Consider the following 11446-nt stretch of genomic DNA (forward strand, 5'->3'; position numbering starts at 1 on the left):
AAAGCATTTTATTATCATGGACGACAAATAAAAGCTTCAGATTCTCACATTTACGATGCATGTAATCAGTTCGGCTTTTTGCTTCAACAATTATTCGATGATCAAAATAGTTACCAATTAATTTTCTGTTGATTCATCACTCTATTAATCGACTACTTGTTGCAGCTCTTACGTTCACAATGACAATGCTAACATGCTGTAAATTAGCAGGTTTACCCACAGATCTGTTATAATAACTAGATACCAGACCCCAAGATGGCCCCTTTATATTCCATTGGAATTACTCGCTTGGCGCATGGGCCAAAAAGAGTTTTCTAGCTTCTGGGTTTACTTTCGCAGGCCACTGAATATGCACAGTAGTGTATTTCCTGCTGGCCCCGCCCATGAGTTCCCCCCTGCATCATAATTTACATTGTGATGATGTCAGTGACCTTGTTTGGAGTTCAACATGTCCCGTCAATAGTTTCACAGACGTCTCTTTTACAGTGGTGGTCTATGGGGAAAATGCTTTTTGGACTGCAGGGGATTTTTTTCGGCCACCAGCAAAATTTCCACCATCTTAGTTTAGCATGTTAGCACAGCAGAGACAGCTGAGGCTGATGGGTATATCATTGGTTTTACAAAATTTTGGTCATAAAACAGTTCAATTTCACAGGAAATTTGGTACCAAATTAAATTAAGTAAAAACTCTGACCTGCTAATGGTGCTTGAGTAAAAGTCAGAGGATCACCCAAGTCAGAGGATTCATCCTCTGGGATCATGAATATCCGTACAAAATTTCTTGACAGTCCATGTTGCAATTATTGCAAAATTTGAGTCTGGAACAAAGTGACGGACAAATCAACACAGATCCCTAAAACTGCAAAAACTCTATTTTTAGCTTATTTTTTTATAGTGTATAATCATTGTAAATGCAATATCTTTTGGTTTCGGAAAATTGGTCAGATATCAGAAGCAAATTGAAGACATCACTTTTGGCTCTGGGAGCTGTGATGGACATTTTTCACCATTTTCTGCCATTTTATACACGAAGCAATTAACCTCACAAAAACTGACATATCAGTGAAAAATGAAATTAAATGTAAGTTGCAGCCCTCGCCATGACCTTTCTGTTGATGTCACGACAGACTTTGCCCACATGGATCAATGAAACAGAAAACAGAACATTGAGACAAATGGAAAAAATAAGCATTTACAATGAGGGCACAGTAAAAGCCCATTGTCACTTAAAAAGTTGAAGTGGGCAGTTAAAGACACCTGCCGGTGCCATCACTTTATACCGTTCTGATATGATATCCTGGATAGAAACATAAAAACGCACTCACGAAACTCAACCAATCAGTTCTTAATTCTTTAATAATATATTACATTTATGCCGTAATACAATAATAATAACAACAGTAATAACATTAATAATAAACATACACAGAAAGTACAAAATGATTTGTGTTATTTTCTTTAAGTTACCAACACGCAGTACTTCAAAACAAAAGAAACCAAATCTCCTTTAGCTGCCTTTGACTCCTCCTCCTTACCCCGCTGTCAGAGAACCCAGAGAACTCAATTTCCCATGACCACCCACTAACTACATATGGAAGCTGTGCTTGTCCAATCAGGTGGAGTTAAAAGTCTCCTAATGTTCAAGAGGAGCAAAGAGCAGGTTGTCGTCTCGGATATGGCTTTACCACACTTCCCAGATGAGTTCAGTCCAAAAAATGTTTACTAGTGTGTGTGTGTGTGTGTGTGAGAGAGAGAGAGTCACTGATGAAGGCAGGGGTTTCTAAAACACAGATAAAGGTGACATGTTTACCCAAATAAAAAATAGGAGGGGGTAAATAAATACAGCCATATGTAGGAACTCATCTTGAAGAGATGTTTTTGTAGACGCCATCATGACACAAACCAGCTACTAAGAAGAGAGGTCCATGCGTCATGTTGAGTGAGGTGGTTGTGGACACACATTACAGTACAGATATCATCATGACCCCGGCCTCCTCGTTGGGAGGGACTGCAGAGGTTTTTCTGGGAGGTAAAAGTCTCAGTTTTTATCCTGAGGGCGAAGGTAAAGATGCAGAGGGGCACCAATCAGTCTTTCTCCCCTCTTTTTCTCCCTCCTTTCTGCCTCTCATCTCATCCATCAACACATCCTGTCCATCCTCCCCTCTATTTGCGGTGCTTCATCTCCTTGTCGTGGTGGCTCTTCCCTCCACCCTCTCCTTTGTCCAGCATTTTGATCGCCTCCATCAGGTAGCTCTGGAAGGCGGAGAGCGCGGCGCAGATGGCGGGAGTACCGAAGCCGTGGGTGAGCAGGCTGAAGTGGGTGAGGCTTCCCTGGACGCCGGGCTCCAGGCAGGGGGTGGGTCGACTGCCGCCCAGCGGAGAGCGGTCCTGGGACATCATGTCCACAAACTCCTTACAGATCTCCCTAAGAGGAAAACAGAAAAACATTAGTTTGTTATTGTGGCACTGTTCCTAAGGGGGACCTACTGTGCTCATTTTTAGGCTCATACTTGTATTTTGAGTTTCCAGCACATTTACTCACTTTAATTTTCATAAACCGCTTTATTTTTTTAGAACCGTCTGTGCTGGAACATCTGTATTCACCCTCTGTCTGAAACTCTCCTCCTTAGCGTCTAGTCTCTGTAAACCTCCCTCCCGAAAAAGCCCAGTCTGCTCTGATTGGTCAGTGTTTTCAGGGTTTCTGTATCTCTGTGTTTCTGCTCCGTAATTGCAGCCAAAAGAATCACTGTGACGAAGAATAGCGATACTTTCTACAAAAAAAAAAAAAAATCACCAATAAAGGCTTCTGAATCAAAATCTTTACAACAGCAGGAACATAATCCAAAATCTGTGAGAATTAAACAACATCAGCAACCAGAATTACATGTTTGCCTGACATTAGCATGTAGCTACATGTAGCAGTGTACTTGGAGCTGGGGAATAACTGTGTACAGCAGCATTTTCTCCCGTTAAAAATTACCAATAAAAGCTTCTAAACACAACAACACATGTTCCAGCAGGAATATGATGTGGAATCGGGGAGTAATTAACAACATCGGCAACCAAGATTAAACACTTGCAATGACGTGCCTGGAGGCAGATGACCATATAAAGAAATTCGTCATGATCTGACGTCAGCTTGTCTCAGAAGTAGAAAAAAAAAATGATAGAAGCAGAGTGTCCAGAGCAGTCTGTAGCCTGAGGTATTTGCTTTCAGGGAAGAAAAAGCATTATGAGTGTCTTTTAACTTTTATTCCCTGTGTCAATCAATGCCCAGCACCAGCACACCCTTTCATGGAATAAACTCACCCTTTAGCCTGGGTTAAACCTGGCATAGGTGTCAGAGTGTTACTATCTCACATTCACTCCCTCAGGGGAAAAACTCTAAACTTGTAACAGATTCAGTTTGAAATTCATAGAAGCACTTGATCTTATTCTGTCCTGATAAAACGTGACCCTTGGTATTTTTACTTTAGTTAACTCTATCAGTATTTAACACAGATCTGGTAGATCTGGTATCTAGCACTAACTCTCCTAAAAAATGAAATCTTTAAGAGGCATTTCAGCTGTTTAGTGTTGCACTTCTTTTAAGTTTCACAACCTACAACAGACTAAAGAGGACCTTTTAATCATTGTTAAAGCTCCTAAAACACATTTTCCAAAATCAGTTTGTAACATACTTATTATTTATTATAAAATTGTAGTCTGCAAGCCCATGCTGAGGTTATTCAAGTGATGATGAGGGCTGGGTATTGTCTGAGTACACCAGACACCACGGGTGTTTAGTAATAGCCATGCTTTCAAACATTTTGCTGGCATCTCTGCACTCTGAACTGCCAACTTCAACAATTACAACAGGCTCAACTTCACCACACAAAAGACTGTATGGGTCGAAGCTGCTGCAGTAGTGGGCCACTCACATGTTGCGACAAATCGAAGAACGTTTTTTGTGATTGCGAGCAAAACCGTACAAATAGGGTTTTTTTTTCAGATATGGGTACAAAAAGACTTGAATGCATGTATTGTAATTGAGTACCAATACCTAGCCTTAGATGTGACACCTTGTGCTCCACATGACCAGCGAGTTGACTTGAACATGTAAAAATAGGTTGAATGCTCATTTAAAATGTGCATTGGAGGGATGAAGCACTCACTTGGTGGCAAGCAGCATGCTGCGCCGTGTTGGGAGCTGGTCGGGCTCACTCTGCCTGCACAGATACTCAGCTGTGGCTCTGGCTGGAAACTCTGTCTCACATACATAACCAAAGTCCCGTGCCAGATGGACGGCCTCACCTGCAGGAGGAAGAGGAGGAGGAGGAGAGTGTGTCTATTAAAACAGAGTCAAAGCAGTAAAAAAGGAATAGCCTGTCATTAGTAAGGCAAAAAAGCAGCTCTACCTCCGTTTTTAGTGAGTTAAAGGTCAGTGCTTCAGTTTAGATTTGCTTTTAAATGATACACATTTAAAGGACTGCTGTAACTGCTTGGGTCAGGTCAGGTCAAGAGCCAAACTCTGCACCCATTTTTCTCACTTTCACCATTCAAACAGTTCATTGCTCTTTGGCTTTGTGAGGCGTCCGGAGCTGTAGCTTTTTCAAATGACACCATGCATGCATGCAGCCACCCATGCTATGACTTGTTTATTCATGCCTGCTCATGCGAGGACATTTCTATGTGAATATGTGTCTCTATCTGTCAGGATATATGCAGGTCACTGTATGTGTACGTATGTGTGTGTGTGTGTGTGTGTGTGTGTGTCTTTTCCGTACCCTCGACTAGAGATGTTAGAAGAGTGACGTTGGCTGCCTTGCGTCGCCCGGCGGGCAGGTTGAGGCCAATCTTCTCCAGACGCTCTCTCAGACAGCGGCCACCATTCTTTGACTTCGCCCTGAGGGGGGACAGGGAGACAGAGAGAGCAGTTTTAGGAGATGGTCCTTGTGTGTGTGTGTGTGTGTGTGTGTGTTTGTGTTCGTGCCTCTGTCTATGGCTGGGTGTGTGTGTGTTTGTGTATGTGTGTTTATGTAAGTGAATGTGAAGCTGAAATCTCCCCACAGTATGTTCCCTGTCAGCACTGATAGTGTCTTGTGTTTTTCGCTGTTTTAAGTTGTTCTTTTACTTTCCTTTGCATGTTCTCATCACATTTTTTTTAAATGCTATATTAAGAATGTTTCATTATCTATTGATGCAGAAATATTTTTAGCTAATCATATGATAGGAGAGGCCCCTTTCCTGTAATGTAAAACAAATAAGTGCTGCATTCAAAATCTCACTTAAGCAAAAGTCTTACAATCACTTTTTCATCTTTTTTCTTCTTCTGTTCCTTGTCTTATCTTACCTCCTCTTATCTTAACAGAAAAAAACGTACTTTAATTGTCAAAGTAATTAAAATAAAAAGTATTTATTATGTAGAGAATGGTCCATGTGAGTGTTATATTGTTATATTATATATTAATTGATCATAGGCATTGTATTGTATTAATGGAAGTAGCATTTTACTGATGTATAAGTATAAAATAAAACAGAAATACTCAAGTTAAAGGCATAGTTTGGATTTTTTAAGTGGGGTTTTATGAGGTACTTATCCATAGTCAGTGTATTTCACACAGTAGATGTCAGTCGGCACGCCCCCAGTTTGGAGAAGCAGGCAGGAGTACTGACATGGAAGCTAAGCAATGCACTGCTGTGGATGGGGTCAGCAACAAAACATTTTAGCCACCTAAAAAGTCCCACTTAAAATAATCAACAATCAATTCAAGTTAACACCATACTGAGAATATTTTCAGGGCTTTAGAGGGAAGCCATTAACTACTTAATGTCCCCATCAATGCTCTTTTCAAAGCCACCAGACTCCACTGACAAAAACAGTAGTTTTAGCTCACTGAACACGGCAGCTGCTCGTCTACCACTGCCTTAATTATTTAGTTAGGTTGCGTAATTGTGTGACTCTGGTGAACCGAACTGACCCTTTTAAACACCAATGTCACACAACAACACAAACTAACAAGCTGATTGATACAGTGGTAGACCAGCAGCTCCTGTGTTCAGCCATGTTAAATCACTGTTTTTCTCAATGGAGTCTGGCTTTGAAGAGAGCGATATAACGCTGTCATTTTCGAGTTGGAAATCACTGTCTGACATTAAGATAAAGCAGTGAAAATATTCTCAGTATAGCGTACACCTCAACTGATAGTGATACTTTTCTTGGGTGGCTTAAATAGTTTTGTTGCTGACCCATCCACAGCAGTAAATTGCTTAGCTTCAATATCAGACTCCAGCCTGCTTCTCCAAACTGGGAGCATGCTGACTGACATCTACTGTGTGCAATACACTGACTATGGCTAAGTACCCCATACAACCCCACATCAAGAAATCTGAACTGACCCTTTAGGTACAAGTACTTCAAAATGATAGGCAGTGATGTATTATCAGTGGGTTCGCTGTATCTCTCTGCTCTGGCGAGGAGGGTTTATGTTTATTTACGACCCTTTAGATCTTTTAATTATGTCCTCTTAGAGTATTTCAGCCTGCAACACGAATCAGAAAGTTGGTCTCTGGCCCCGAGGCTGTGGTTCATTAAACCACATTGCTTCTCTTGTGATTTAGTCCCATGACCCATTTTGGGTCCTCCGCTCTGGCCCCATAGTCAAGTTAAAGCGCCCTTATTCTGAAAAGCTTGGCTGAAACGGAGTACGATCACACTGAGAGTCTGTCATTTGGTTTGGAGCATTTTGTGTAATTTTGCATACTACAATCCATACTCAGAGATCCAGTATCATTACAGCTTATTGTTTTTACTGTTTTAACTTGCACAGAGATGTATGGTAAATACCAATGAACTGGATTGATAGATTGATTCATGGAATATAAGTGTCTGTGCTCAGTGCTCTAGGGTGCAATGTGTAATATTTTCAGATATCTGTTCCATCATATTACTATTGTTACATTTGTAAAATGACATAATGGACAAGCCAGAGCCTCTATCTCTCCCCTGCAGTGTTGTTTAGAGCAACTGTCGCTCAGACTTACGGCTACATTTTTAATCAACTCTGGTTCTTGTTTTAACTCTTTCACTTGACTAAAATGGATAAATATTTTTCCTGCAACTCCGTCGTCCGCTGTCTACTGCCTTTTTCACTGGAAGAACAGCACAACCTTCCTGTTTTGTGCCATAAAGAGGCATCTCTGTGTAGTAAAGCAATCAGCAGATTTTGCCAGAATCCTCTTTAATCCCTCACAAACACTTTGACAGTTTACAGTATAAATATCAACTTTTGAGGCTCAACTGTTGTTTTGTGACAGTTACTGATTTCCTATATTTGCCAGAGTGACTTTCAACAACATTCAGAGCAGGGTCATGAAGGACTCGAGCGCGGCAGGGATGATGTTTCCTTGTCGGCCAACAAAAAGCTAATGGGATTTTTCCATTAGATCAAGGGTGTAAATTTTGTTTCAACATTGTGGGGAGACACATATGATGGCCCAGGATGTTTTAAGCATCAAACACATAAATATCTGCATTCTGGGGAATTTTAACTCACCAATTTATGGTGCAAATGTTTTTAATTTTTTTTTTTTTCAAAGTAAAAGTCGTCTGTTATGCACATGTTCTACATATTGAGGTGGACGTCACCTGTGTGATGTCACCTGCATTCCCCTTGAAATCTACACCCATGCATTGGATTTTTTTTGGGGGGGAGGGGATTATTGCAGAAAATAAGCTCTGTGGCAAACAAAAGTTTATCATACTTACTTGAACACCACTTTTACGATTTCTGAAGCATAAATGCAATCACCAGAAGTAAGCTAACGTTTCACCATGAATGCACTGCACCATGGTCACCACCACCGCCATGTTCAGTGTGGTGAAAATCTGTAGTCTCATTTAGCCACTTCCTAGCAACCACCTTTTTCAACACACACAAAGGCTTCAAAGTTCACGAGTGGGGTATTTACTGACGTATAATATGTGGTAGAACAAAGTGTGAGAGTCTCATGAGCTTGTGTAACCAAAAACTCATTCAAAAAACCCATTGACTTACAGACAAGCGAACCAGAAGTGCATTTTTGTATTTTCGGACTCATTCCTGCACTACTCTATTGTTTGACACCCAAGGATATATAAGTACATACTGTAGATGAGATGGCCAGCCAGTTTGGTGACATTAGAGAATGCCAACGGTCTCAGATTTCACTCATACAGCAGTATGTTTTTAGGCGTCACAGCTTTATCGATTGTTCGGGCGTCTGCTGATGGAGAAGCTATGGATTTCCTCATTTACTTTTGTGAACACTGGTGCCAAGCAGTTACTGTAGATTCATTTTTGGTTTTGCTAGATGGTTAGATAAATGCAGTAAGTAAGAACTATTTCAGCTTTAATTCCCAATATATATTCAGCCGTGATCAATGGGAATACACGAGACAATAACATGGGCTTGCATGCTGTTTTCATTTAGATTTAACTAATTTAAGGCACAATTCTCGAGCTTTCAGGCTTGTGACCCTTGTCTTGAAGCTGCGACAGCTCAACTATAGACAGAGTTTCCATTCTCACATTGTTTTTAGAGGCCCAATGAGGTAAAACTCTCCAGAAAACTCAGACAAGGTTAGGAATTACTGATTCAAGGTGTATTTTTGTCCTTAAGTTTATAGGCTCGGAGCCCCCCCCTAAACAACAACTACATCACAGCCTCTTTATACCCCATCTTCTTCTCACCTGCGGAGAACTCCACCCAGCAAAGAGGCGTTGAGGCACTCAGGCGGGGAGAGGCGTCGCTGCACCTCCCCAACCGTCACCTTGTACTTGGAGGTGGAGCTGAGCAGCGAGAGGCGACCGGGGACCGAACAGAAAACCTCAGCTGGGTTGGACACGGCTCCCACACCCAGACCCTCCTTACAGAGGGACAAGGCTGACAGGGACGAGCCGTTCAGCTTGGACGGGATGGGAACTGTAGGAAGAAATGAAGAAAGTTTAGGCTCATTTGCATGCGAATTATACATGCTCTTAGGCTATTTGCATTATTTGTGTCAGACAGAAAACAGCAACAAAGCAGGATGCGAAGGGAGCGAAAAGAGACCAAGGAGGAATAAAGATTGTGAATCTAAACATATGTTTTCTGCAGTGACAATTGGGCTGTGTGAATGACTTGTGTGACAGCGTGCTCCTTCTCTCCTGATTAATCTATTCAGTGTAATGTTCTCCCCTGCTTCCACAGCTCTAATTCTGGAGTGCTGCTTGCTGATTGTTCTGTTTAAACTGCAGGTGGTTACATTTTAAATGTGCATTCTCAAATAGCTTTATGTCACACCTTCAAGAGCTCAATTCACACTCACTTTTCTCCAATGTGGTAAACTTTTAACATGAGTTTTTCTGTCTTGTTTGGGAGGAGGAGGAGTGAAAGCCGATCATCTAAATCCTTTTTCAACCACTTTGGGAGTTAAAGATTTGGGGAGTAACGTTGCCAGTTAAAGGTCCAGTGTGCAGGATTTAGCTGAATCTAGCAGTGACGCTGAAGAACTGAAACTTCGTCCATGTGCCAAGCATGTCGGAGAACTATGACAGCTGACATGAAAATGCAAATGGTCCCATCTAGAGCCAGTGTTTGGTTTATCCATTTTAGGCTACTGTAGAACAACATGGCGGACTCCATGGAGGAGGACCAGCTCCTGTGCAATGACTCTTATTTTCAGGTGATTATAAACTTATGAAAACATAGTTGTGAATATTATAATATTATATTCCATTTCTGCCAGTAGATGCCCCTACATCCTTCACACTGGACCTTTAAGAAGCATCTCCCTGATTTGTTAGTTGTCCAGATTACCTGTTGCAGCACTGACAGGCGAAGGTGTTAATTGGTGTTGACGAAGCCTTAATATTTAATCCTAAATCCACTTAAGATGCAGTTGTGTGGGCAGAAATCCTCTGAATTACGAGGATTGAAAGGGACCCCTTTGTGTGTGTGTGTGTGTGTGTGTGTGTGTGTGTGCTCTATGCCTATGAGGAGACACTTGTCGCAAAGATAAAGTAGAGCTCTATCTCAGAGGCTTTATTCTCTTTATTTTACTTTATTTAACCTTTATTTTAAAAGGAATATTTCTGCTGAGATTCAAAATCTTTTGCAAATGAGTCCTGGCCAAGACAGCAGCAGGTTAAGATGCCTTTTTTTAAATTTTTTTTTTAGCTTTTTTGGGAGGTTATAGTCAACCCAAATCATGTACCCAGGTTTTGAGATACCTATGTTTCTGCCTCCACCCCAATGCAGCGGAGGTGAGTGTTGACATATAATGTCTTTGTGGAAACAATCCACAAACCTCTCTGTTTTCAGTGGAACTGCTGATAAAAACTGCTGACACCATTATTCTGTGGATTGTCTAGAGTTAACTGGGAAACTGTGTTCATTAAAATGTCTTCCTGTTCCATGTTTTAAATGTGATTTTTCAATGCTGCGAGCACCACAAAAACACAATCCTAGTCATTTCTATTGAACTGGTGTGGAGACATAAATCTGGACAAATCAAACCAAGACTATCAGCATGACTGAACACCACAACTGTCAAGAAAGAGAAACAATATACATTTTTTAAAGGCTATTTTATGACTTTATGACTAGGTCAGCTGTGGGGCTGCAACAAGTAATAATTTCATTATCTGTAAATCTGCCAGTTATTTTCACAATTAATCATTTTGTCAATAAAATGTTTAAAAAATGTGAAAAATGCTCACTCCAATTTCCCACAGCCCAAAGAGAAGTCTTCAATTTGTCCCTTTTGTCCAACCAAGACTCTTCGTTTACTATCATAAATGACAAAGAAAAGCGACAAACTCTCACATTTAAGACACTTGAACCAGCAAATGTAATAATAGTTGGAGATTAATTTTTCTCCCGATCAATTAAATGAACAACTGACTAATTGTTACAGCTCTAGTCGACAGTAGAGAGACAACAAGGTTGCATGTAGTTCCCCTGAAACATGTTTTTTTCTTGTAATTTGGGAGAATTGGCCCTCAAAGGCAAGATAGGATATTAATTTGGCAGGTAGCTCAACAAGATAGGATATTAATTAAGCCAATTAGGGTGCTTGCAATTGTGGTAAACAACACTTATGTTTATAAGAATATGCACATGTGTCTGATTTTTAAATGTAAGTTTGCTCTCTTTTTCTGTCTCCGATGCTGATGGCTCTGCAATTGTCTTTTCTCTCTCTCCATTTAAAAAACAAGAATTATCTGTACAACAGTACAGTGACACTGGTTCTCCCCTCGCACTCTGTGGGCGGCGGGTGGCCTCTTTATGACACCCTGCTGTGCAGCGTAGCCTGGAAAAAAAATCTCTTAAAATCCTCTCATTCACAAGCAGCCGATCAGCAAGCCAGCGAGGCCACAGAGCAGCAGAGTACCCTCTCTCTTTCTCCCCTTTGTCATCTCTCCGCCCCTCCCTCTCTTTCTCC

General features: G+C 41.0%; 1 protein-coding gene across 4 annotated transcripts in view; it reads right to left on the reverse strand.

Annotated features, from left to right (window-relative positions):
• Nucleotides 1-1341: 1341 nt before the first annotated feature.
• The window catches only part of tfap2e (transcription factor AP-2 epsilon), a 16182-nt gene continuing 6077 nt past the window's right edge, over nt 1342-11446 (reverse strand). For 2 of the 4 annotated variants that reach the window (XM_033636276.2, XM_033636277.2), the window contains exons 4-8: nt 10722-10790; nt 8712-8943; nt 4767-4885; nt 4155-4293; nt 1342-2425 (exon numbers count right to left, since the gene is read on the reverse strand). In XM_033636276.2, coding sequence (XP_033492167.1) covers nt 2164-2425; nt 4155-4293; nt 4767-4885; nt 8712-8943; nt 10722-10790 — 821 coding nt within the window. In that variant the 3' untranslated portion in view covers nt 1342-2163. The remainder of the gene's footprint in view (nt 2426-4154; nt 4294-4766; nt 4886-8711; nt 8944-10721; nt 10791-11446) is intronic. The other 2 variants (XM_033636278.2, XM_033636279.2) reach the window with 1 other exon arrangement.

Source organism: Epinephelus lanceolatus, chromosome 16, assembly GCF_041903045.1.
Source record: "Epinephelus lanceolatus isolate andai-2023 chromosome 16, ASM4190304v1, whole genome shotgun sequence".
Taxonomy (NCBI): Eukaryota; Metazoa; Chordata; class Actinopteri; order Perciformes; family Serranidae; genus Epinephelus; species Epinephelus lanceolatus.